Source organism: Oryzias latipes, chromosome 17 (assembly GCF_053564925.1).
Source record: "Oryzias latipes strain Hd-rR chromosome 17, Olatipes_Hd-rR_3.1".
NCBI classification, from domain to species: Eukaryota; Metazoa; Chordata; class Actinopteri; order Beloniformes; family Adrianichthyidae; genus Oryzias; species Oryzias latipes.
Genome location: NC_136253.1, coordinates 10,544,717 through 10,572,566, shown reverse-complemented (window position 1 = coordinate 10,572,566; position 27,850 = coordinate 10,544,717). Strand labels below are relative to the sequence as shown.

The 27,850-nt window shown below is 41.4% G+C and overlaps 1 protein-coding gene across 11 annotated transcripts in view; it reads left to right on the top strand.

The window, feature by feature from the left end:
* larp4b (La ribonucleoprotein 4B) overlaps positions 1 to 27,596 on the top strand; it is a 52,032-nt gene extending 24,436 nt beyond the window's left edge. For 5 of the 11 annotated variants that reach the window (XM_004078792.5, XM_011486191.4, XM_078934391.1 and 2 more), the window contains 14 exons: positions 2,852 to 3,025; positions 3,954 to 4,032; positions 8,358 to 8,494; positions 10,748 to 10,851; positions 13,088 to 13,198; positions 13,304 to 13,357; positions 16,766 to 16,972; positions 17,178 to 17,284; positions 17,382 to 17,633; positions 18,731 to 18,776; positions 18,902 to 19,072; positions 20,266 to 20,450; positions 20,545 to 20,656; positions 22,778 to 27,596. In XM_004078792.5, coding sequence (XP_004078840.1) covers positions 2,852 to 3,025; positions 3,954 to 4,032; positions 8,358 to 8,494; positions 10,748 to 10,851; positions 13,088 to 13,198; positions 13,304 to 13,357; positions 16,766 to 16,972; positions 17,178 to 17,284; positions 17,382 to 17,633; positions 18,731 to 18,776; positions 18,902 to 19,072; positions 20,266 to 20,450; positions 20,545 to 20,656; positions 22,778 to 23,107 — 2,069 coding nt within the window. In that variant the 3' untranslated portion in view covers positions 23,108 to 27,596. The remainder of the gene's footprint in view (positions 1 to 2,851; positions 3,026 to 3,953; positions 4,033 to 8,357; positions 8,495 to 10,747; positions 10,852 to 13,087; positions 13,199 to 13,303; positions 13,358 to 16,765; positions 16,973 to 17,177; positions 17,285 to 17,381; positions 17,634 to 18,730; positions 18,777 to 18,901; positions 19,073 to 20,265; positions 20,451 to 20,544; positions 20,657 to 22,777) is intronic. The other 6 variants (XM_078934393.1, XM_020711284.3, XM_078934390.1 and 3 more) reach the window with 3 other exon arrangements.
* Positions 27,597 to 27,850: the final 254 nt, after the last annotated feature.

The following is a 27,850-nucleotide window of genomic DNA, read 5'->3' as shown; positions in this document are numbered from 1 at the left end:
GTTGCGAGTTAAGACAGAAAATAGATTTTAAAAAAACAAACAACTTGTTGATTAGTTGTCAACAAAGCAACAATTGGTAATTTTTCCCCAGCTGAAAAAAGAAGAACACGGTTAAATGACACACACCCAAGAAAGTTGAATTACAACTCAATAGACGGGTCCTTAAACCTTTAGGACACTCATAACCGGTTTATATAAATGAGTCCTAGCAGTAAAAAAGCCATATTTGCAGCACACCTGCTTCTTCTCTCCATGAGGTTAATGTACTTCAGCCAAATCCTGATCTGCTGAGGTACTAGTTGGACTCGACTGTTGAACTGTTGTTTGTGACTCCTCTTACCAAGTCTTTAATCATTCATCTTCAATTTATTGTCAGACATGAATATTCCAAACGCAGTGGTTGTTCTTCCACTCAAATCAGCGTAATCATTGGGTTTTATGTGGACGGCTAAGAATAGCCTCTGCTGACGCTACAAGGATATGGTGTTGAAACTGAAGTGATTGATTAGCCTTGGTTGGACTCTGATTGACACCCTGGCCTATGTGGTCTGTTACACCCACGCTTACATTTGTGGAAATGTTTTTGAGCATGACTGATGATTTAGTACAGTTGTGCCTTTTTCAGTGTGGTTAAAGACTTGGTAATGAAGTTTGTTACACACACATCACCACAGTCATTCAGCGATGAATCACTCATTTTTTATAATTGGCCTGTTTTGGCTGTTTCAACACTTTTAACACTTAGATAATGATTTATTTTAAAAGCATTTAACTACATTTTCACCTAAAACTTTCTTCTAATTCACTTTAACATTCTATGAATTAAGTAAAGCTTAAAGTGTTCTACCTTTACTTTGTAAATAAAGACAACAAAATTTAATAATAAGGGGCCTATATTATGCTTTGTTTAAGCCTTTCAGAATAAACTATATCCATTTATGTGATAATGTATTTGGCACACTAAAGAACTTTGTTTTTTTTAATGAAATAATATTTTCACTGTTCAATTTGTTACCCAGAAGTAAGACGACTCGATCTCTGAGGCACCGCTTTTCACCCTGTGTGGGTGCCGCCCTTTTCATGACGTCAACCTAGAGCTGGCCTTGGCAGTGTAACGGCGTCTCGCCCACTTTTGCAAAGATAGATGTACATATTGTGCATATAAAATGAAAGTATTTTTGCTGAAAACTGCTAGCTCCATGGCGAAAGTGTGTGTGTTGGCCTGGGGGCGGTGCTGGCAGCGCAGACTCTTCCTGGAAAGGGCCTTACCTCACTTATCTATGTCACAATGGAAGAACTTGTTTTCGTGGATCGGGAGGGGCTGTGCTCAGAGAGCAGGGTGTTAGAGAAATACGGTTATTAAGAAATGCATGAATGGATCAAAATACTGTTTTGAGGTTGTTTGTAGTGAGGAATGAACATTATAAAATACTTAAAAGCTCAAAAACTGATTATTTATGATATATACCTTTAAAGAAAATCTAAAAAACTAAATTGGTGTCTTATTGATCAATTTTGATTTTTTTTTTTCATGTAGATAAATTAAAAGGCTAGTACCGTATTTTCAAAAGTGGTGAGGATCTGTATCTAGAGGGAATTACAATGGTTTGATGATTTTTATAACCAACAAATAATGACTTAACTTTGAGGATTCCTGTATGTTTCCGTGTCTGGGTTTAAGTCATGTATAGCTTTATTTTCAGTTGTTCTGTCCAAGCATCAGGCAGACAATTGAATGAACCACTTCCTGTCTGTCAGATCTGGACCTCTAGATAAGACTAATTTAAATGACGGTCTCCCAACCCACACTGAACTCATCTTTCATCAAGACATAAGTCATTTTTTGACCAAACTTTCATTTGTCAGCATTCTGTTAACATTTTTTCATGTTTTGTTTTTATTTTATTTGCTAAGTTAAAGATCATTATTTTGCTGTATAAGATATCCTAAAAGATTTTCCTTCGTTCTTCAAATAAATAAATATCAGACATAATTGACAGTAAAATGATGGTAAAGTAGGAAAAAAGCTTCCACCCAAACCAAAACATCATTAATAAGAGCATAGAAACCCAATTTGCTTCTGTTGTGGTTAAAAACATTTTAGCTGAAATGCTGTCTGTTAAATCTGTTGTGTTCATAATCTGTTTTTGTCTGTCCTTTTGTTTGAATATTTATTACAGCTGCTCATTGTTTGAATACTAGATTTACTAATTGACTAAATTTTGTGTCCAAAAGAGAACAGAGCTGTTCAGAAAATCTGACAAAAGTAAAAACCTGATAATGCCAAAATGTATGTCTAATATTTTAAATGATCATCTTTCCTTTAAGAACTTAGTCACATTTGCACATACGGTTGGGCGAAGGCTGCATGCAGGCGAAAAATGGGCATAGTGGTACATGACACGCAGGTGGCCCACAGGAAATATCAAGGTAGAAGATCGCTTAGATAGCCTGTCAATTTAACCCATAGTGTTCATGCACATTTTTTTATGGGCATTGTGCGGGAAAAAGGTGGTAGCAAACACTTAAACAACATTTCAGGGTAAGGGTGTAGAAATGGAGACACGGGCACGTTGTACCCTTTGTACTGCGCAAGGGGCCCGTTTGTGGTGTTTAAGTGAGAAGTGCCCACTCAGTGCTTGCAGCCTGACTGTTAGAACTTAGAAAACTAGGCAATAAAAGCCCAATGGGCCCGGACAACCCAAAAACCTGTAGCACCCCTGCAGGTGCTTGTGACTAAGCAGATGTTTGATCCATTTGGGTACAGATATAATCAGCCTTGATTGTTTAAAAAACGAATGACCTTTCTGGCTTTAATGATAATTATGACCCTCCTTGTTGATTGCTCCAGACTTTGAAGCCAGTGAGGACAAAGTTTACAAGGAGCCTCTGATCACTGAGCCAGATGAGCCTCCACCAGCACCAGTAATGCTGGCTGAGCCGGCTCCCGTTGCCTCCATCACCCTGGAGTGCTCCGATCCCACCTACACAGAGTACCCTGAGCCCGGGCAGCCAGCGCACACAGGTGGGCTGGTTAGTGATTGAATGGTGGTAGAATGTTCTCACACACCTCACACACAACCAGTGTGGTACAGAAACAAAAGAGTAGATATGCGCTTTATGTAATAATATTAATGAGAGCACCTTTGAGTCAATCCTGCTTCTTTTACATGAGCTAAATGGTTAGGAAACTAGTTGCTAACGTAATTTCTAACATTAATATAATAACATTAAAGTTAAGTTCATTGGTTAGTGCAGAACTCCCCCTAAAACTTCTATTTCTCTGACTCTTTAAGAGCCATTTGTTGTTTTTATATTTTATTTATTGATTGCATTAAAAATTTCATGTGTTTGGACCAGATAGTTTCTGTCTGCAGGCATTTCTTTCTGAGAACTCTTTTTAATTGGAATATCAACAACAACGAAGGGAGAAGGATTTATCCAAATCCCCAAACACACGTTTTAGTTTCTGTCCTGTTTAGTTCACAGCTTTGTCACATTAATGAACAGCCATAGAAGACATTCAGATCTCACCTGCAGAGCATTTTAACATGCATTTTTTTTATTGTTTGTTCTAGCATTCTTTCCTTTATCATTCATTCCATCCAGTTTAAACTGAATTGGTCTGAACTATGTTTCCCCCTCAGGTTTAAGGCCCTTTTATTCTGACTGTTAAAGACAGCACTGCTGTCCCTTTGCTGAGCAGCAGTCTCTGTTAAGGGTAGACGCAAATTCTTGATGTAAAAGAAAAAGAATAAAGTGGAAATCTCTGCTATGCAGTCAGAAAATGGTGTTTAAAGAGTGTTTTCTATACATGAAGAGACTGGGGTGTGAAGAGAAATGTTAACAGTTTGGGGGGAAAGTTGTCTTGTGTTGGTCTTTCTAGACTTGTGTTTAGAAGCAAATGAAATGAGTTTCCATGTTAACGGATGCTTTCCCCGGTCTTCTGACAGGCAGCGATTGTCTGGCTGACAGCGCCCGGGAGAGCTTGAGAGAACACCTAAAGAAGACTCTAGAGTTCTGTCTGTCCCGGTAAGAACTCACCCCAACAACCAAATGAAAACTCCAGCAGAGCTTTGTGCTGCTTTACCAACGGCACATCACTTCCTGGTTGAACACCGACTTAAAGCACAATTCCTGACTCTCTGCTGTTATATTAAACGACATCGTCTGCAATTTTGTCAAATGTGTTACGTTTTAGAAACACCCTGTTAAAGTTTAATCAAACATACTCTGAGGTAGAAGCAGTTCTACCAGAATGGATGCATTAAAGATACAAGAGAAGCAGACTAACTGCAGAAATCCACAGTTTTGGGGTGCACCCATTAATAGAGAAAAGGATCACAGCATTAAAGTCAATTTAACCCTTTAACACCAAAGCATTAGCACCAATGTTGACATTCTTGGAACTACCGTCACTCCTCAACCGTTTACACAATAAACGTAATTCCAGCAGATTCTACTTCGGAGATTAGCAGCCTTGCTGTGATATGCAACACTTTATAGTAGTGAAGTGTTTACGCGATCACCATGAACCAGCTGATTCACATTGATAGGATAAAGGGTTGAGGAGTTGCAGTATGTCGAATAGCGGGTGTTATATCGATGTCACTGATGTTAAAAGGTTAAACGCGTCTTATCAGCGCACGTGAGGACTGAGGAACAGAGAGACCAGTGGAAGCTCCTCATCTGAATCAGATAGTTTATCTAAATTTACGAACTTTATGGTGGTTGTTTGTGTAACACGAAAACAAATACTCTGTTTAACTCCAAAGGGTTTGGATTGGCTTAGTGTGTTCCAAAGAAAAACGCAGCGTCTGTCAAAACGAGTGAAGTTATTGTCACTGCGACAAAATAAATATTCAACAAATCTCTCTTCCTGTAAAACCAATACTTTCAGGACCTAAAGGGGCTGGGGGGGGGGCATCTGACCAGCCACCTGTTCTGTAATGAGTTTTTGTAGATCTACGGCATCAGACAATCACTCCAGAATGCGAAAGATTTTTTTTTTTTTACTTATTTCCCCCTCCGCCTTCCTTCAGGGCTACTTTAAACGGAATAATTGACAGAAAGAGGCTTTAGTTGGAAAATGCTTCACCAAATCCATGAGTCACCTAAGTTCCAAACTGCTTTCTCTTAGTTTTAAATGTAGAATTCAGAGTTTGATAAAAGTTTCACATTTAGCTCAATTTATATCACTAATTATACAAGAAGAGTCCAAAGAATCGATAGATTAATCATGAATTTTTAAATGGAAATTGAATCGATCCAGTACCGTCTCCCCATTTCTTTTTCAGACGGTTTTTCTTTGGCCGTCATGTGACAAACTAAGCACGTATTGAACATAGCTGATGCCTTAGTCACATGCACGGTGCTGTAGGTTTTTGGGTTGTCCGGGCCCATAGAGGGTTGCAGAGCGGTGCGGCTGCATCTTAAAGGGAGCACAGGTGTGCCTTGCACTTCCCTTGAGGGACATCATGAAAGCAGAGCCAACCATTGCGGTGCATCTTTTATAAAGTCTTTGTTAGGATGATGTAAGTTACGTGCACTTATGACAAACAAGTAATGCTGTTGTACAATTTGGCCTTCTAGTAGTCTTATGCTATTTCTGTGATGCTTCTCATTTAATTATAAAGAAGTCTAAAATCAAGAGACACTTGTGATTTTCTCTGTCAAGGTAACGTTGGGCTGTCTCTACACTATGACTGTCAAACCTCAGACCCCCCCCCCCCCCTTTTAATTTACAGATTGGCTGTTAACCCCGTCACTTTACTGTATTGTTCCATTACTGGCTGTGGATTTATCCTCTAAGAGATTAATACAGGATTGTGTAATATAAATGACTTAAACTAATGTAATAAACAAACCTGCCGTGAGGTTACTCTTCTAACGTTTTCCAGCACACATCCTGTACATAAATTATTCAAGTATTTTAAATGAAAAATCTAAAACCGTTATTAGAAAATATTCTCTTTTACAGTTCGGTCTGCCTAAATTGTTTTCTGTAAACAGACATTTTACGCCAAAATGCATCCCTGTTCATGTCAGCGATGTAATGCTTTTTCAACATTAACGATTAGTCATGGGCGTTTTAAAATGTTACTCCTGTGAAGGAATAAAGCTCCACTCTGTCGGTGGAGCTTCAGTCTGTCACCAGAGTGCTGGGAGGCTGTGTGCTGCCTGTCATCCTGACAGAGCATCTCTGTCTGTCTGTGGGCGTCAGGCGGGGTCTGAATGAAAGCCTTTGTTTATGTCCTCAATGCCTCTGTGGTCATTGTGGTCGCAGAAGTCAGTCTTGCAAAATGAGCGTTTATTCTCCGTTTTCCGTCTCGCTTTCATTTCATTTACCCACCTGAGACGGGATCCTGTTCTAAATCTCCTGAAGAAGGCAGGCTCAATGCCCAGAAGATTCTAAGAATCGGAGTTCTCCTAATGCTGCATGGAAGGATTTTCTACCACAGGGGTCAGCATCATTTAAGACATGAATTGCCAATTCAAAATGTTCCTCTTACCAACTATAATGTGAACGCTAATGCAAAGAACTACAAAAACATTTCCGATATATATATGAAATGTTATTTTTAAACATTTTGGCACTAACTCAAACAAATGCTTTTTATAACAATGAAACTAAGTCAAAGTTGAAATAGGTTTGCAACTATGTTTGAAACCACAAGTAGTGCATTTGTGGTTTGTCAGACCTCCAACAATAGGATCGGATACGTTAGAACAAAAAACCTTCAACATTTCTAAGAACTACACAACTATTGACATGAAAATAAATGAGCGCATTTTGGTTTATTTATCTTTAGCAACGTTATGAGACACGACCTGAGTAACGTTATGGAAGTTTATTTCATGATGATGCTTTTATGGCATGTAAATATAAATGTTTTTACTTTTTATTTAGTTTGCTAATTATGGTAATATACATTTTCCACAACTGGGCAACGTCATTACTAATTTTCTTTCCCCATTTTAAAACTTGTCCACATTTCATATTAACATTTGGCTTAACTTAAAGGAAGTCTGTAGATAACCTGACCTTGCTTGGTTAAGATTGAACAAACTGAACTTATAACTTTGTAAATGTCAGCCACTGCGATGCCTAAAACATAACCCAAAAAACCAGCTGGGCAGTCATAAACGTGTGCAGCAGCATGCAGGCTTTTCCCACTCGCTCACGCGCTCCCGTCCCGCCAACTGACGCTCATTTCACCCCACCGGTCATGGTACCAGCAACAGTTTCAAAAATACAGAATCATTATTACGTTTTCATTTCTCTACGGCAAACTTAGTTTTTTCCTGCGGTGCTGTAATTTAAATCGCCCGTTCATGAAGGCTGATGTGGAAAAGTGGCTGCATTTATAGCTATAGGTGGGCGGAGTCATAGCAACAGCGCTGTGATTGGACCTTTTCCTTATGTCGCCATAGGGGAAAAGAGATCATTGTGAGAAGAGATGATCACTTGAACCCGATTTGTTTTGTCTTCTTTTTTTTCTTCTTTCAAATCAGAAACATACTATCAGACGACCAATCAAGTGCATACTGTTGTCACACCCCCGTGTGCCAACTGTGGCAAGCGTTGCCCCAGGTTGCCGACCCCTGATCTACAAAATGTTTCCTAAAGAAAGTAATTTCATAGATTTTCCTAGAGAAGCAGAAAAGCGTGCAGCTAATAAAGCAGCTGAAAGCCTCAAGAGTTGTGCTTTTGGCAACAAGGCCAAGAGTTATATTAGGCTTCTTCCTCCCTAGTAGGTTTCTACGAAAGTTTAATGGACTGAGTTTTTCCAAGTCCTAGAAAATGTTTGATAAACAGGATGGCGGTGGGGCGTTGAGATGCTTGTTTTCACCTAACAAAGGGAAGGAAATGTCTGGTCAGTATGTTGGCTGACTTAACTCAAAGATAATCCACACACACTGGAGGGTTGTCGTGCAGAAGCTCCTTTAGGATTTAAATTGGTGCAGAAAAGGTTTTGCTCTCCTGTTTTCAGGCCAAAACAAAGCTGTCTTCTGGAAAAATAATGCAGGAAAGCCGAACGCAATTATGCATGAGAGTCACTTCTTTTTTCCCTGGAGTCTGGTATCTAAAACTACCAGACCTTATCTAAAACCCTGTAATTGCAACAGAAGCTGAGTGCCTGAACTGAATAAATGAAGGGCTTTAACATCAATGATGTTTGTTCTCCAAACATGGTTTGCCTGTTTGTTGGTGTGACAGTTGTCAATAAGATGCCCATGAACAAAAATGTTTAATTGTGATGGTTGGAAATGTGTTCCTGAAGAGCTTTTTTCCCCACTGCTTTGCCGAATGAGCATCAGACCGGAAGTTTGAGTGTCCCCTCTCTGTTTGGCAGGGAGAACCTGGCCAGTGACATGTACCTCATCTCCCAGATGGACAGTGACCAGTATGTGCCAATAGTGACGGTGGCCAACCTGGACCACATCAAAAAGCTCAGCACTGACGTGGAGCTGATCGTGGACATTTTACGAAGTGAGTCATGTTTCAGGAAACATTTGTTTGTTTGTACTCAGAATGAGGTTGGTTTTCAAACATACTCCAGCAGTCCCATCTGTTGGTCTACAAGGGCTTCGTAAAGATGTTAAATCTGGTTTTATGGATGATTCTACAGTATTTCTTAACGTGTACAGTCCTAAAATGTCAAAGTCTCACTCGGATCATTTTGATCAATTGTAAAATCGTTCAGAGCGACAGTAGTTTATAAGAAATTCACTTCTGAGTTGTGGGTGTTGGCAGGGAACAAGCCCTCCTCCCCCCATTTCCCATCACCCACAGGACATGCTCTCCTGCTAGCTTACAGCCCCTCACACCCCCAACGTAACATTACCAATGCAGCACAAATGGCGAACAATATTGGAACCAGGCAGCCGTACAGTTTTCAGCAGAAACCAGCTCAGACGTGGCCCGCCTAGTGTATTTTCTACATATAACTGCAAATTTTTTCATCTCATGATTCCCAACAATTTGAATAAAGAAATACTCAGATATGCAATTTTGAGTTTAAGTTTCTTTTAACGTATACATGTCCTCCATCATCAGAGAATGCCACTAGAACATGTTGAACACACCAAATAAAAACACAATTTTTATTAGTGGGTCTTAAAATTTAGGTTTTAATTCATCTTTGTGAGATATAAACAGTGCCAAGTCTTATGTTTTGACGTAGATTGTAGTTTAGTTTAGAGAAAGGTGTATGAATGGAGTATTCTGCACTTCAAAGCCACACTTGAGCTTTTTATCTGTGTGCACCACGCTCCCTCATAGATCAGGATCTGTAGAGATCCCTTCTCAGATGTGGGCTTCAGATGATCCTTATTGTTGTGGCTCGTCTGCCCCGGTCACCATGAAATCCCCCCCCCGATCCGGTCTTGCATGTTCTTCTTCAGCAAATGGCTGCTGAACAAAGTGGTTAAAGTGAAACATCAGACATCTGTGTTTTTAAACACAGAAGGGAAGCATAAGGGGTTGAGGTGTTAATGCTGATGTGTAACATTAAAGTCTATAAGTTTGTTTTGCACTCAGTTTTAGTTCTTTGCTCCAGTTTCCATAATAATGACAGTTATTAAACATTTAAATCAAGAGGTATGAATCAGGCCTGTATCATGGTTCCGTAAGCCTTTTAGAGAGTTATATCCATATATATGTTAATATATTACATTTGACACACTAAAGGAAGATTTTTTAGTGAAATATGAATTATTTTCACAGCTGATTTTCCTACCCTGAAGTGTGAGGCCTCGATCTGAGGCACCGGCTTTCACTCCTTTTGGTGCCGCTTATATCACGACGCTGACCTAGGGTCAGCCTCAGCAGCTTGTCTGCGTTTTGCCCACAAAAACGAGCAACATCCAAGCTTTTGCAAAGATGGATGTGCACATTGTGCATAGAAATACCTGTTTTTGCCGATGGCTGCTAGCTCCACAGAGAAAGTGTGTGTGTGACTCTTCTGTGTCCGTCACAATGTGAAAACCCACTCGTTTTTGTGCATTGGGAGGGGCTGGTGCTCACAGTGAAGGTTTTAGAGGAATATATAAGCCGTGGGATAGGCTCTTTAAAACATGTGGTTTGGGGAGTTGGGCGTGCGTGTCTGCTTTCTTTCTGGAACCGTGTTCGATCCCTTTACCGCTAAATGAAGAATATTTATCTTAGAGATGCTGTAAAACGGACTTTACTCCTCAGGTCTGCAGGCACTTTAATCTACAGGGCTGACAGTTTGAAATATTTATTGTTAAAAGCTGTGAAGCAACACATTAACATTTCTCAAAGTCACTTTATTGAAAATAATTTTTTTATTTTAGGGCATTTTTGTTACGTCATACTTTGTGCTTTTTCTTAGGCTTATAATGAAAACTTAATTTGACTCATTTTAGAATGATAATCCTGTAGGACTGTTTTGGCTCCTGTCACAAAACAATGAATAAACATCATTAAAACAACAACAACAAGAATCTCCGTGAACAAACCACCGCTGGATTTCTGTATTTAGCCCATAAGAACCCAGACCCATTGATCCCTCAAATAAAATTATGTGGATTATCCCAAATGTGGACCACAGTACATTTCTGATATTTACTGTTACACTGATGTCACTATGGGTTCTTATGGGTTAAAGTAAAGGTAAAACGATCTTTGTTTTTTAAAGTTCACTCAAAAAGTGACTGTAAAACCTGAAGAGGGTATTGACATCTGTTTGTTGACCCTTTCTATTTGTGTGACTCCCGCCAGCGCTGCCGTTGGTTCAGGTGGATGAGAAGGGGGAGAAGGTGCGACCCAATCAGAACCGCTGCATCGTGATCCTCAGAGAGGTTCCAGAGAGCACACCCATCGAGGTCAGTTCTGTCCCATGATGCTTAGGTCCCACTGGAACGACAAGGCCGTGCTCGTAAATCAGGACGCTGTCCAAGGTTTTGTGATGCGTTTGGCCTGCTTTATGGAAAAGCAACATTTGTCAGCGGAAACAAATTAACAACCCAGAGGACTTGGTCTTTTAAGGCTCTATAACTAGTAGAAATCAATGAATAGCTTTTTTTCCAAGAATGTAAGACTAATAAAATAAAGTTGGAGAAAAAGGAGGGTTTGAGGTCAAATGTAGTTTTATGACAAAACCGTTTATTTTGGTTGGATCAAACTCCATCCTGAGGAAACAAAATTGTGCATCTATGGGCATTTCATAACAAATGACTTGTGAAAGCCCCTCCCGCTCCTCGTACGAACCTCGCCCATCGTTTCAATCAACTGTCCATCACACCAGACGTAATTCATGTACACCTTCTTTGTTTTCACATGCGTCCAAGTCGCTGTCTAACGCGTGTCCAAAGGCGTGTGGGAGGAGCTTCCGTTCAAAGCTTTTCTCGACCTCGTCAAGGAGGACGCGCATGATGAGAAATCAGGTTTATTTAGCCGCTGCTCCTTCTGTAACCAGTGGGAGGGGCTTTATAGCAGCCGGGGGCACAGTGACACAATGGAAAGAAAATTCTGACATCCCCTGATTCTTGTAGTTTTTAAAAATCAAATTTTTATTTAGTGTCTCATTGCATTGCAGACTTTTTTCATGAGGCCTATGAACAATTCCCAGTAAGCAACAGAAGCTTTGTTTAGATCTGCACATTTTCTGATAAAGATTAAGAAAGCCAGTTAGGCCTCTATGTAGGCCTCCCACCTACATAATAAATGAGCAGACAAATCACAGGGACTATTGATGAAACCAACAGTATTAAGCTGAAAATGTTGCACACAGTGTTACATTTTGATTTATTCAATGTTCAAAAGACTCAAAAACTTGTTCTGATGAAAGATTTTAAGATTTTTCTTGGTTTAAAAAAATGTTATAAGTGATTTTTTTTTTTTTACCAGCAATACACCGCTGTCCCTCCTGACTTTCAAATGGTTGAGCATATAAATAGAAATATATCAACGTTTCATGTTTATACATGTTTTTTGTCATTACTTTGTAAAGACTTTTAAAATAACGACTGGACATATGTGAGCAATCAATTCATAGAGTTCAAATAACTACTGATAATTGTTATTATCATTACTATACCAGTTTTACTGGACCATAACATAGCTCTTAGTGATCCCTGATTTAAATAATTGACTGGAGGTCTTAGTCATTGAACCAGGATTATCTTAGATTATTCTTTCATTGTAGGAAATAAAATAACAAAATCCAAATGAAATAATGGATTTATCTTAAAAGTTTTGAGTTCAGTGTCAATCAGGTTTTTTTTTTTTAATTGCAGCATCAGTTGGGGTTTTTTTCCAGTTAAACTTGAATTTTTTGGAGACGTATCAGAGTGCGGGTTGGTTTTATTGCAAAAACTTTAACGAGACCCACTGGCTGTTTGACCCAGCAATAAGGGTTGTATTAAGGCTTGTGTATTTGGACACCAAACAGTTCTTAAACGGGTGTACCGCCCCTTTCATGGGACAGCCCAAATGAGGAAAAATAGGATAGCTGTGTGACACTTTCACTTAAATGATCAATTTCCATCCTTTAGTGTTTGAAATGTAATACCCTGGTAATATTTTATTATTTACCTCCATATTGTAAGAATAAATAACTGTTTTATCACAAGCATGAAGTTTTGAATAAAAAGCCACAACAAGGAAGAAGAAGACACAACAGGGAAATTGCTTTTTTAGCATAACTCAAAACACAAATGATAATAGAAAACAACAGATAATAGCAGTAAAATACAATAAATTGCAGAAATAATAACACTACAACACAATAATATTCTAAGTGACTTGTAAGCGGGCCTGACTCTGTGGTATCTGATTTGGAGTTAAAATGATTCTAAGTGTAAGTAAAAGATGACTTTTTCTGTTTTTAAACGTTGACAGAGGTGCAACTAATACTGTTATTTAGGTTGATGAGGTTCATGGTTTATCTGGAGGATGTTGTATCAGAATTCCACAGCTCCACATCTGTTCAGGGGTTTGAAGCTTTTGCAGTTTTTGTGGGACTTGCTGCTGTGGAGCTGCTACGTTCTGCAGGCGGGATTATGGTGTTAAACATGAAAAGTTATTATTTTAACCAAATTTATTATTTATGCTTTGCAGGAGGTGGAAGCTCTTTTCAAAGGAGACAACCTTCCTAAGTTCATCAATTGTGAATTTGCCTACAACGATAACTGGTTCATCACGTTTGAATCAGAAGCAGACGCACAGCAGGTAAAACCAGCTTCCCCATATTTAAATCATTTGGTAAGCCTTTCCATATCATTCTGATTGTAAATATTTCTAATTTCACCTGTTCTGTTTTCTGTTTTTCTGAAGGCATATCAGTATCTTCGTGAGGAAGTGAAAACGTTCCAAGGGAAGCCAATTAAGGTAACTATTGAGCTTGAATTTCAGACACTTTTTCAGAAGTTTATGTGAAACTACGGAGTGCGTGACCTGACACGGGTAAAGTAATAAAAACCTTGTTCCCGCACAATAATGAAGTCGTGCCAACGGAATAATATCTTGTTCCCACAAAATAATATCCCGTTCCCACGCATTAATTAATTTGTGCGGAAGAAATAAATAGTCACATCATAAGTCATTCATAAACTCGGATGTGAGCAATATTTGGATTCACAGCAGATACTTTCACATTTCTGTCTAGGTGTGTCTCATTACATTGCATAGACCAGTGTTTTTCAACCAGTGTGCCGCGGCACACTAGTGTGCCTTGGGAGATGGTCAGGTGTGCCGTGGGAAATTGCCCTCATTAACTGATGTAAAAACATTTCCCATCTCCAGGAAATCAGCTCTGTGTTCATCCAAAAAGGTCCTGATAAAACACTGAGTAGTTAGGAATATAAAAGATCATAACATTACTTTTTCTTTGTGTTTATTTAATTCTATTAAAGACATTTTGATAAGAATGACGGTACCGTGATTTACCTGCTATAACAGTTTAAGGAAAAGTCCCGCCCCTTTAACTGTCTCCGCCAATCATTCTTGAAGGCTTAATCACATGTCATCAGTCTGACCAATCAGAAGAGGTTAAAGTCTTCACTTCCTGGTTCCAATTTAGCTCATAAAGTCGCTCAGTTCTAACAAAAATACCAGCTAAAGCTCGTCTTTAGCGGTGTAGCTTTCCACAGTCTGGTGTCAGACCGTAGATCAAATGCACAAAACAATGAAGCTCAGAGACGCTAGTCTTTCTGCCCTTTTTCAGCAGTTTTCACACTACATCTCCCATGATGCATTGGCTTAAAGCAGTGCTTCTCAATTATTTTTTGCCAGGCCCCCCCTAGGAAAAGAAAATGTTTCGCGCCCCCCCTGACCCCCCCCCCCCCCCCCCCCATAACCCCCCCCCACACACACACACACACAGACACACTCGCGCGGTGACAATACATCAGGTCAGTATCTATAAAATTTGTATACCTAAAATTGTATCTTTTAACACTAACAAAAGAAAAAAGCAAAATAAATCCACTTTCAACAAATATTAACTTTATTTAGCCACAGAAACCCTGTTCTAGTCTAAAACAGAAAAGAAGCTGAAAGTACCTGAAATAAAAAAAATCTGTCATTCCTTATTTAAACTAGAAACATTTTGACCAACTGAACCATTTGATGCTGAAAAAAATAATTCAATCAATAAATAATATTAAATCTAAATTGATCTGAAACATTAACACAGCAGCACCAATATATTTAACGTTTTTAGTCTGAAGAAATAGGTAAAAACGTGCTGATTTTTTTTTTCTAAATGACGGATTGTTTATTTCTGATCTCATAAAAGTGCAGCTGTTTTCCTGCATTACCTGCTGTCTTTATGTCTGTCTGACACTAACTAAACCACAGGCAGACAAAGAAAACATGGATGGAAAATAAAGACACGTCATCAAAATGTCTACAATAGTTCATAAAGAATGACATTGTTAGCATGAGCTTAGGAATCTAAGGGCAGCGGTGATCTTGGGCAACAGGCAGCGGTAGCAGTGGTCCGCGTGCCCCGATTCCCCTGGCAGACAGGGCCCACACCACCCCTCCCCTTTCGTTCTCACTCGCGCAGCCGCGGACAGACAGAACAGACAATAGGAACCGAATAGTGGACCAGATTATTTTCCAAGCACTGAGCCGCTGTCACCGCTGCCCCCACGTTAAATTTGCGCACCGGACAAACCTGTGCCTAAAACCGCCACCACCGCGCGCCCCCCCTGGCATCGCTTCGTGCCCCCCCCTGGGGGCGCGCCCCACTATTTGAGAAGCACTGGCTTAAAGGGACAGTGTCTGAGCGCACAATGAGTCGTCTTTGTGAAACGTCTTGAAACCACAACAAACAAGCAAACAGTTTCTAAATTTTCTAACTTAACTTTTATTTCATCTCTTAGAAAAAACAGCCGCAACTTCCTGCTTTTCCTGCCACAATTTATTTTAAAAAGCACAAAAGCATCGGTAATCACGTTTCCATGTCTGGGTTCATTCTCATCCCGGTACGCTCTCTGTCCATCCTGCTGCAAAAGCCGCTTTCCACCGCCACTTCTGTGTCTCTGTGACCCACATTGGTTTAAGAGGTGAAAAAAAAACCAAGAATGATCGATTTATTACTGTCTCGATAATCAATAAGATTTAGGATGCCCAAGCTTGCTGCTTCACCTACCGGACATAGCTCCAACGAGCTCTGGCCCGCCGCAGAACTCTTTTGCTTGTCATGCCGTCATTCAGGCTGCTGGCTGGCCGGTAGACAGCCAGCCAGCCAGCTGATATTGTAGTTTAGGGTTCGAATAGGAATAATAAAATTCAGGACTTGTCTTTTAATTAACATACTCTTTTAACAGTCGCTTTACATCTGAAGGCTAGTAGGCTACAAGCTACATAGCCTTTCATTTGTCCTGTTTCATTTGAATGCATCACAGTTAAAGGGAAGCGGTGATTGGTCGAGATGCATTATGGGATGTGTGTGATGCTTGATGGGATACACAGCATGTAGCCTTCGGATGTAAAGTGACTGCTAACAAGTATGATGCTTTTGTAGAGCTTTTTAAAATAAATAAATCTGATCTGTAAGCATCCTCTGTGTCTTCAATGCAATGTAATGAGACACACACAGACAGAAATGTGAAGGAATCTGCTGTAAATCCAAATATCGCTCACATCCGTGTTTATGAATGACTTATGACGTGAATAATTATTTTATTTTGCACAAATTAATTATTTTGTGGGAACGAGATATCTATTATTTTACCCGTGTCAGGTCACGGGCTCCATATGAAACAGAAAAATAACCATTTTTCTGCAAGTGTTCCATTTTTAATCAATTATCTGGGCTCCAAACCTGTTACCTCAGGCTTTTATACATTTGTAGTTGTAATTTTTGCAGTTTTTCTTGAATTTTATTTAAAAAGCTGCAAATACAAAAATATCTGGTGAGAAGCAGCAGTTATTGATCTATATTTATATAATTTTTAAAGCACACAGGGTCTGTGCTTGATGAACTGCGTTTTGTATGGTAACTTATGTTTATATTTTTGTAATTTGTTCCTCACAAAGTGAACTTTAGTCATGCTTGATTTTAATTTGAATACATTGAATTCATTGCATTAAGTTAATATAATAATTCCATAGCTGCTCGGTTTATCCGGTTAAGACCACAACAATACTTTAAGCACAACTTAAATAAAAGCTACGGAACTAAAATGTCTTTGTGGTTTTAAGGTCTGTCCATAGAATTGCTGTGAGATTTCACTTCACCTACCTTGGTATGTAAATAAATGGAAGTTTTTCTACTTTCTGCGACAGGCGAGAATAAAGGCGAAGGCAATCGCCATCAACACTTTTATGCCAAAGAACGGTTACCGGCCTGTGGAGGTGAACCCGTACGCCCAGCAGCGCTACACGTCCTACTACATCCCACCGGTGTACAGCCCACAGCAGCAGTTCCCTTTGTATAGCCTCATCACGCCGCCGGCCTGGTCAACCACCCACAGCTTCATCGACCCAACACTGGTGAGGAGAGATTTAAAAGACCTCCGCTCTTTGCTGCATCTTTGGGATATATCAAGGGCTTAGCCTAAAGGAATGAGAGAAGTCTGTGTCTGAGCCCGGTGCTTATCATTAGAGGAAGGATGACCAGGGCTTTATTAATCAAATGTTTCAGTTTGATTTAAAATGCAACATTTCAAGAGCTTTGTTTCATTTTTTGGGTCATCAGGTTACTCCATTTCACAACAACCAGTTCATGAATGGGTTCACCACATCGCACAGCTTCAAACCAACGACAACGCCCCTCACCGTCAGACACTTCTCCCCCAGAAACAGGTTTGTTCCCCAAACAGCATCATGAATCTGTTGGTGGGAAAGCTTCACCGTCACCGTTTCCTTCAGCGCGTCACTCAGAGCTGCTCTGTCTCCTCAGGAATCACAACAAGCCTCACTTAAGGGCGGCGATCCCCACAGCAGATCGCAGTGCCGGGCTGCTGGACAACCCCGCCCTCTTCCCCAGCTTCTCCACCGAGAGACTCAACGGGGTTCGAAGCAGCCCGCCAACGAGACTTCCTGCCAGCCAGAACAGAACTAGGTTACCCTCCAACACAGCCTTTCCCCGCAGAGACCCCGTGGGCACGGGGCGAGTACCGGAGCCCACTACCCCAGACTACTCCAGAGGACGGTAAGTCTCTGTGTTTAAGAGTCTATCTTAGTTTGAGCTAGGCCTGCACAATATACCGCAAATTTATCGTTATCGCGAAATCAAGCTGTGCAATATGCATACCGCAAAAGACGGCAAAAATCGCAATAAATGGTTACCTTAAATGTGCTAAAACAAACTCATGGCAGCTTGAAATATTGAACAAATGAAATAAATCCCTTTATGCATTTAACCAATCAGAAGGACCCGTTTACGTTTTTGATCAATCAGATGAGCCCTGTTATGTTTGATGTTTGCCTCCTACGTCGACGAGGGTCATTTGGAGTATAATTTTTAAACTGTTGCAGTGAAATGGAAATTATGTTTTTGTTTTTTTTTGCTATTTGTTTATATACCGCAATTTATATCGTTATCGCAATATTAATTACCAATATCGCATAACGCAAGTTTTCCTCATATCGTGCAGCCCTAGTTTGAGCCCAACAATGTAGGTCAGGGGTGGGCAATTCCAGGCCTCGAGGGCCGGAGTGTCTCCATGATTTCCAGATATTCTTGCCCTACTCATGGCTGATTACCTGGTTCAGGTGTGTCCAGCCAATCAGAACATGCCAGAGCAGGGTATGAAGGAAGACGAGCAGGAAGGTGGCCCTCAGTGCCCACCTCTGATTTAGGTTCATGTGAAGCAGTTTGAAGACCCAATTATCTGATGAAGCTTGTGCTTTGTTTGGTTTTTACATGCTGATGATGAATTTATAAATACAATTCAGATTAAAATAGCATTTTTCAGTATTGGGGGTTTATTCAAATGAAACAAAAAATACTCTTTCAAAAAGATTGTTCTTGTTATGTGGAAAATATGCCGGGCGGGTCACAAGGGGGGGGGGGGGGGGGGGGGGGTGCTCCATGCCAACAGTTCCGCCCACAACTACCGTCTCTCCACAGAAACTGTGTTCCAGAAAACGACACAGGCTTTTTGATTTGGGGTAAAAATGGCGAAATCCTAATTCAGAGACCCCTGTGGCACTTTTACAATAGGAGTATCAGTAATCAGTTTCAGGTTAAGTCGACATTTTAGCTGGAAGGGATGTTTGTAAATCCAGATGTTCTCTTTCTTAAAGGAAAAATATTTCTGCTTCTAGGAAAAAGAGGGATGAAAAGTTTACGGTAAGAACCTTTTTGTTCTTCTGGTTTGATCGCAATGATGGTCTACAGGATAGACAAAGATCAGCTGTTTCCTCACAATCCCAGACTCTGTGGTTTTATTTCATATGTTTGTCAACATCCTGCAGAGGATGACCCCTCAGTCGCCGCCTCCCCCCCCCAAACCTCCATCTCCCAGCTTTGAGCTGGGACCCTCCAGCTTCCCTCCTCTCCCCGGAGCAGCCGGCCAGCTCAAGACTGACGATGCGTTTGATAACCGGTTGACCAGCAGCGTGGTCATCGGAACCTTCAAAGAACGGGTAAAGCCTCACATGTCGGACACCTCATTTCTGTTGCAAAGGCTTTTATTTTGTGTAGTTTGCAACCTGGAAAGCCAATAGCGATGTTGTTTGTAGGTTCAATTTAGTAGTGAATGAAAAGCATGTAAGCCAGAAGAAGCCATTGTTTTAAGGTCTGGCTAAAACCTCTCTGCAGGTCAAACTGAAACCGGTGATTGTCTCCTTTCCTGGGAATTTCTTAAGCAGTTATTCTAGAAGATGTAGTGATCTGTTTGTCATTTTTACTTTATGGATTGTAAAGCTTTCTGTGCGTGATACTGCAGCCCAGTGCGTTTTTTTAAGTTACACTCGTAAGGTCAAACTACGGTTTTTAAAATAAAAGAGGTAGTAAAGATTCAGGATTGTGGAGTTGTCCGTCTCAGACTTTTTGGCTCCGATTCATTTGATGTTGCCAATACTGAGTCTTGGTGCGATACTTTGGTAACACAAACGAAAATGAACAGCATATCATTGTTATGTACGAATTACAATTCAGCAGGCCACAAGCTCCCTGCTTCACTTCATTCCATGTACGTCCTGGTTTTCCTCGCCTGAGCCGGAATCTGGCTCAAAATTGAGCGGCTGTAGCTCCAATATTGCTCCCCATTTTTGCTGCACTGTTAATATCAGCTTGGGGCTGTGAGGGGCTGTAGGCCAGCGGGAGAAAGTGTAAACAAAGAGATGATGGGAAATCAGCTCAGCCTCAGTCAGTCCTGCCCACAATCAGGTGAATTTTTAGTGAACTCCTGCAGAAACTATGTCCTAGAAAAGTACATAGGTTGGTTTGATTTTGCCTATAGAACAGCATAATCATCATTAACAGACCACTGGGAAAGATTTTATAATGGATCTAAAGAAGATCGGAAGACTTTAAAGCCTCACTGGGTGAAAGAGGAAGACGAAGAAATGCCAGATTCTGTGTATGTTTGCTGCCTCTGTTGCAGGTTCTTCTTTTAGCTGATTGTTTTTTTTTGTTTTTTTTTTGCTCTATGGTGACGACACTTTTAACGGCTGACTGATTGACAGCCTGTCTGCAGCTGAGTCTGGAGAAGATTGTAAAAAGGCCTCGGTAGAGCGGGCAGATGTGATCGCATCATTAACTCTGGCTCTAGGATGGATGATGGAGAGGCGGAGAAAGCCGCATTATTTCACACCCCATCGTTGCATTTCCACAGAACGCCACTGCTGATTCCAGCACTGGAGGAGCGCTCTCCCCAGCCAGCCCCAAAGAGCCTCTCCGGACCTCCGCCTCCCTGATGCTCCCAAACCTCCAGCCCTCGACAACGACCCCCACCTCAGCCCCGTCGCTGACCCCAGTTACTGGGACGCCCCACAGTCCCGCTCCCTCCCTCCCAGCAGTGTAAGAACCATATTAAAAAAGATGAGCCGGCTTCCTTTACAGGTTTGGCCTGTTTTCATGCCTTGGCTGCACTTTGTTCCTCTGTTTTTTCCAGGGAGGCGAAGGCCACGGAGGTGAAGCCGAAGGAGGCGCAGCTGTCTGTGGAGCGTGTTCCTGGGACTCTGTCCACTGCCAGCAAATCTGTGCAGGTCAATGGAGCGGCCACAGTCAGTATTAATCCATCTTCCCCCGTCTCCTTTTGTTGGTGTCTCTCAGACGCCTCAGTCACCAACACAATAATTTACCCGTCATTAAACAGGATGGAATAATTGAGCCATTATTCTTAACAATCTCGTATCGATCAGTTTCACTAGCTGCTGCGTTTTCTGTCTCTTTGAGAAAAATAAAGCTGAATGGCGTCATTTGGGAAGTATTTTCTTAATGACTTCATTAACTTGAGTTAATCTGTAGAAATAAATTAAAAATGAAACTTGTAAAACCAGGATTTCAGAAACCAAAAGCAGCAAAACCATAGGAGCAGTTTTTGCTGTGAAAAATAACGTTAGTCAGGTTTAATCCCCGAAACATCATTTATGAATGAATACAGACGTTCTTTTTTTGTTTTGGTTCTTTGCCGTTTGCAATGTTTTTCATTCTGTGTTGTGGTCACGGTTTGTAACTCTGTCAAACCCTAAACAGAATAAAAAACTCTGATTAAATGTTCATGTAGTAAACAAAAGAAATCAATTTTTATTGCTATGAGGTTCTACAAAAACGGCAAAACTCAGTAAATTAAAAACTAAATTAAAACTCAATAAAAGCAGCTAAACCTTTAAAGGAATAAATAAACTGTTTTAGTTCAAATACCATCTTGACTTGTTTTTTTGCAATCTTGAATGTCCTTAACTGCAATTGTGCTGAATGGTTGAGTGAAAAAAACCAAAACATTTAGGCCTCTGTTTTGTGAGAACTTAAACACAGTTGCAGTTTTATTTTGAAACATTTGCTAAATACTAAATGAAGGACGACTGTATTATTCTTATGAATTTTTTTTAACCTTTTTACACAAACAAGTTAAAGCAGATCTCTTTTGGTTCATGCAGAGACACCAGGTGAAACATTCCAAAAACAAAGGTTCATATCTGCAAATATTGAACTTCTTATGTTCACTACTCACTACATAGTGCACTACATAGACCACAATCCATTGCGGTTAAACGATTTCATGTGAACAAATGGGTCAATTCCTTTTTTATAAATCATACTAGATAGATAGTATATACTATCAATACTATACTATCTATCCGATAGTATAGTATATACTACATAGTATATACTAAACGATGTAGTATATACTACCTAATACAGGGTTTTTCAACCTTTTTTGAGCCACGGCACTCTTAAACCTTGACAAAAATCCAGCGGCACACCAGCATCCAAAAAAATAAAAAAAAGGATAAACTCATAGTCTGTATTGATCTACAGCCCCTCCACAATCTCACATGCATTTTTGGGCTAATTGTGGCAGAAAAAGCTGGAAACTGCAGCTGTTTTTTTATAAAGGATGTAATAAAAGTTAAGTTAGAAGATTTAAAAACTGTTTGATGCGTTTGTTGGTTTTTCAAGACGTTTAAAAATGAGGACTCATTGTGCGCTGAGACGCTGTCACTTTAACCCAATGCATCATGGGAGATGTAGTGTGAAAACGGCCGGAGATCGCTTCTCTGAGCTGTGATTTGTACACCTTTTCCACGGTTTGGAAATTCTGTGGAAAGCTACACCGCTAAAGACGAGCTTTAGCTGTTATTTTTGGTGGAACTGAAAGACTTTATGTGCAGAATCAGAACAAGGAAGTGAAGACTTTAACCACTTCTGATTGGTCAGACTGATGACATGTGATTAAGTCTCCAAGAATGATTGGTGGAGACAGTAAAGGGGCGGGACTTTTCTGAAAACAGCTGAAGCTGCGGCTAAATCACGGTACCGTCATTCTTATCAAAATGTCTTTAATAGAATCAAATAAACACAAAGAAAAAAGTATTTTATGATCTTTCATATTCCTAACTACTCAGTGTTTTATCAGGGCCTGTTTGGATGAACACAGAGCTGATATCCTGGAGATGGAAAATGTTTTTAGATCAGTGAATGAGGGCAATTTCCCACGGCACACCTGACCATCTCCCACAGCACACTGGTTGAAAAACACTGACTTAGTTAAACCTTCATTTGTGTATTATAGTAGGGAGGGAATTCCCTCAGAGTGGTTTCATTGGATCCAAGTTGAGTTCCTGTAAATGTGTTGCGGCCCTGTTGGACCTGTTTTCACAGCTGCTCTGTTCTCCTGTCAGGAGCTGAGAAAACCTTCGTACGCCGAGATCTGCCAGCGGGCGAAGGACGCCGCAGCTGCACAGCAAGCCGCCACCCCCAAGGAAGCCAAGCCACCCTGCGCTACTGCCGCCGCCACCGAGGACAGGAAGTGCACTGACGCCTCCTCCCCTACAGGGGAGGCTAAAGCCAGAGAGACATATCACGCCTCCGCCAAGCACGGCTCTGCCAACCCGGCCAGACCCCTGAAGGAGGGCCGAAGGCCAGCCGGGCGATGGGCCTCCCCTCCCCCACACCCAGGGAAAACCTTTAGCAAAGATCCCAACCACACCCCACCCAAGTCCCCACAGTAGGCCATCTCCTCGCCCCCTTTTCCTCCACCTCCCCGCCATATGCGATAAAGGAAAACGTCAGGGCTACGAACCCCCCATTATAGACGAGCAGAGAGGACGACTCCTCCTTCCGGATCAGGGCTTGCAGACAAAAAGCACTTTACTGTGCATGTGGAGCAGCGTTTCTTTAGTTTTACTCTATTTATTTTTTAGTCTTTTATTTTCTCCTCCCTTTGCCTCTCCTGTTGTTTGGCTCAGCCAACTCGACGGTTTCCAGTCCAGACGGCATTTGTGGGATTCAGGTGCAGGAAGCAGCTGGGCATTGATGGAAGAAAGCCCCCAAGGGATTATGGGATAGGGCGCACAAAGCAGACGCCGTTTGCGTTTAGTTTCGGTTCGTTTTTTGTTTTTACCGTTGGCCTAGTCTGCATGTTGAGTGAAACTGGGGTAGGGCTTCATGCAGCTGAATGATGGATCACTGTGATGCGGTGGTTCAATGTCCAGAGGAAGTCTGACGTTTAGTCAGCAGGAAACCTTGATTCTCTAGTTTACATGATGCTTTCATTCCTGCTTGATTCTCGTATTTGTTGCTACTGTTTGTGACACAGCGGGCTCTGCTTGCAGAAGTCGGTCAGCACCGTTTGTCCTGATCGGTTCTGGCTTTGGCCTCTCCGTCTTCTCCCTGGAACTGCGCAGACGCTGCTTTTTGCTTCCCGCTAACAATGCTAACTGTGTCTGACGACTGCTTTCTGGAGTCGAGCAGGGAAAATGATTTTGGTTTTCTTATGATGTCTTTTTTTGGGGGGGTGGGGGGTTTGGTCTTCACACTTTATTGTTGTTGGTTGCAGAAAGTTTAGTTGAAGGATCAATGGAATATTGAGGAGTTAGTGGTGCAAAAGAGAGCAGGGTGGAGGACATCAACACTAGCTACCGCCCAGATGAGGCGCATCAAACATTGAAGCAGAAACATCTCTAGTTCTTTCTCAGAAATGGTGCTAGATCCTGGAATCGGAAACTAAAGCTCTTGTGATGCTGGACTGGCAGAAATACTTGACCTTCATCCGCAGAACCTTACCTGCACTGATGGGGTTATCTCAGACCCGCAGGTCCCGCCTGACCACACCGGTTTTGTTTTTTCAGGGCAAATGTCAAACTTCCCGTCAAAGCCTTTATGTTTTGTCGCATAGAAAGAAGGTTTGTGGGTTCGGACGCCGACGGGAGCCTTTTTGGTGCTGGAGTTCTGTAAGATGTGCCTGCTAAATGTGGAGCAGAGTGTGTTTAAGGATTTAAGGTGGAGCGGTTTGGAAACGTGGTTTACGGTTTTGGGAAGTGAAAGATGGGCCGAACATCCTGCACATCTGGACGTTTGACAGACGGCTTTGGAGCAGAAAGCAATCAGGGAAACTTGTCAAATCCATCAAGTCCTTCCTCCTCCGTGGCCTCCAGTCTTCGGTTTGTTTCCGCCTCTTCTGCTTGCACTCTCTGGGGAACAGTTGTCTCTTGTCGCAAAGATTGACCACAGCACATTTTCTTGCTACTCTCCTGCTGTTTTTACCCAGATCAGACAGGTGTTGAGTAAAAAGCACAGATTAACAGGAAGCAACCTTCACCCACCTGGAGCCTGATGGGGAAATATGTCCACCCGTCATCCGGGTAAAGAATTCCGTAAGCGGGAGGGACGCCGCCGGGCATTGTAGCAGCCACCGCAGACTTTTGGATCTTTGTTTTTCTTTCTGGTTGAAAACATTAGAGCTTTTTATGAGCGGCGGCTTTTCCTTTCCCTCGCCGCTCGATGGAAATGTGCTCAGGTTGATCTTTTGCAGCCGTCATCTCAAGAACTGGACGCAGTCTGTTCCGGTCCGGGAAACACAAACCTACACAGCGTGGGATCTTGCATGTCTTGCTCAAGTCTTCCTGCAGCTAAAAGAATTCTGGGTAATCCCACTAAAACAGAAGCCTGTGTAGACAAGGGAAAATAAATAAAATAAAAAAGAAACACTGTCCTGATCAGAGCAGCTTTTTGATTTGGACACTTCTGCTCATAATTTGGTTTCCTGAAGGACTGAGATGCACTTGGATGTTTGGTTTTTTCCCCCCGTCTTTATATTTACTGAAACGGTAAAAGAGAATCACAGCATATCCACTCCTTTAAGAACCGGTTTCTGGTAAATCCATGACAAATATCCTTTTGTTTTATTTTTGGGAGAAGAAGAAAAAAAACAAAGAGACGCTTTAGGGTCTCCATACGAAAAGAAATCCATCCGATGTTTGAAAAACTTGAATTTTATTTAAACTTGAAAAATGACTTTGCCTTAACTTTTATACAAGATGCGCGTAGTTTCTTTCTTTCTTCTTTAGTTTTTTTTGGAACCCCCCTTGATGTTAATGAAGCGTGACTCGTGGAAAACACTTGGGACGTCACAAGTCTTACTGAGAGTCTAGCAGCTTTTCTTTCTTCTGTTTCCGTTTTGTAAAATGTACGAAAAAGAATCCTTCTGGTCGTTCTGTTTTTTTTGTTTGAAAGTTTTAGGATGTTTTTTCTTTTGAAAGGGGGGGGATATAAACCTTGTAAATGCAACTAGTCGATACTGTATTAAATATGTGCACTTTGAAGTGTGTGCTTTGCCTGTACAGTTGTAAATACTCAGAAAACTATAAGAGGTACCTTAAAATGATTATAAAAATATATTGATCCCTGTTAACTATAATGTCGCTATCAAGCTGGATGTAGGATATAAAAATGTGTTGCTGTGCTTTTGGAAAAATTTCTTTTTAGTTTTTTTTTAATGTTCGGTTTGGGCGAGCGGACAGTCTTTCTGATTGTTTCCTTGTTTTTGGTTTTTTTTTGTCTCTCATTCCATTTTCGCCACACCTGGATCTTCAGGTCGCGCCCAAGCCCCGCCCTCCTCCCGCTTTTCCTCCGTCAGTATGCACAACCTAGAGACCGGCCTTGGCCTCCACAAGCATCGTCTCTTTTATCACTTCCAAATGCAGATTGTCATGCGTTTGAAGGAAGCACTACTGGTCGAGCGTCCAAAACCTGAACCCAACCGAGGAGATGAACCAGCGAAGGCATTAGAGAGAGCTGTCATATGAACACTAAAGCAGCCGTTTCTGTAGGAATGCCAGGAAATCTCACTCAGTTTGGCAGAAACAGCCTCTGGGTTCAATGGAAAAAGCTACAAACGTCTTTCTGGTTCTGATTTTGCTCCATTATATAAAAAAAGATGAACAAACGGATTTAGCCACAGCTGTTCTGCTTCCTTACTAGAAAAGATCCAAACACGATAATTCTGGCTTAAAAATATTTAAAGGGATTTTACTACAATGAAGACAGGAAGTCATGACAACCATTTCTTTAAAAAAAAAGAAAGAAAGAGGCGTGTTTGATGGACAGCTGCGTTCCTGTCCTTTTCTGGGCTTCACGGCGATCTGAAGTGCGACGCTTACTTCAAAAGGGAAAGCCACCCACGCCTGGCTCCAGGCGGGAAAAGACGGCAGACAAACCCCCAACCCCCCCGTCCATTGTGACCTCTGCTCCCTTCTGTTGTAGTGAAATGTTGGATTTCTCCACTTGGACGTCTGAGCCAAAAACTTTACTGCCCCCCCCCCTCCGCTTGAATGTCTGTCTGAAGGTTTTGGGTGTTCTTATTTTGTTTTCCCTGTTGGAATCTGGGATGTTTGACTTCCAGAGTTTTCTGGCACATACAGAACCTGCACAGGTCTGAGGATGGCCTGGATTGTTGTGTGGTTGTGTCTGCGCCATCTTTGTTTTTGTCACTGAACGGTTGAACCTGTACATACATGCCGCTTTTCGTTCCCCGTGTCATTCTGTTTCTGAAGGAACCTGGACTGCAGCTTCATGCATGTGTGGAATAAACCCCCCCCCCCCCCCCCCCACACACACACACACAATCCTGACGGATGCAAAAAACAAACTACAAATGTTTTCGTCTCGTCCTCACCTTCAAATGCATTAAATGCTCAGCTGTTCCACTCCCCTTGGACTTCTGCTGGGGCGTCACACCTCACATCAGCCAGTTGGAGGCTCCTCCCCCATCTGCACAGTGCCATCTTTTTTTTGTTTCTTTTCTTTATCTCATAAAAATGGACCCCCCTTCCAGTTATCAAAGATACGACAGCGAATGCACAAAGACTGACTGGAAATCTTTATCAACTCACTGTGGTTTAACTCCTTAACACTCACCGCGCCGCGCTAACAGCTGTGGACAATCGAGGACTCCCCGCCCCGCTGCGTGTTGGGGTTTGGACACCTAACTTTGCCTAAGGACAACTTTAACACGTGGGATAGAGGCTGGATTGAAGAGGGCTTGTCTTTTGTTTTGTTTTTGTGGGGGCGGGGGTCTTTTCTTCCATTGAGACTGGAATCAAGCGTTCGTGTCAGCTATATATAATTTAAGTTACTCTCGTGTCATGATGTAAAACTGTCTAATTTGGAGAAAAAAAGTTGTAGCTTACTGAAAAATAAAGATTTAGGCACTGTTGAGAAGCCACAGTCTGCTTTGTGTTTGAGCCGTTTGTGCACAAAGATGAAGGATGGAAGGGTGATTCTTGATCCCACAGTCGTCGCGTCTTCATGGTTAAACAGTAATGAGCTTCAGTAAACGGAAAATTAAAATATGAGAAATGTTTATGGTGAAAAGGGGTCAACACTTTAGAAATCCACAAACATTTACAACATAAACTACCAGTGCCAAAAGGAAACCATTCCTGCACTTGATCCATTAGTTTGACATCAAAATA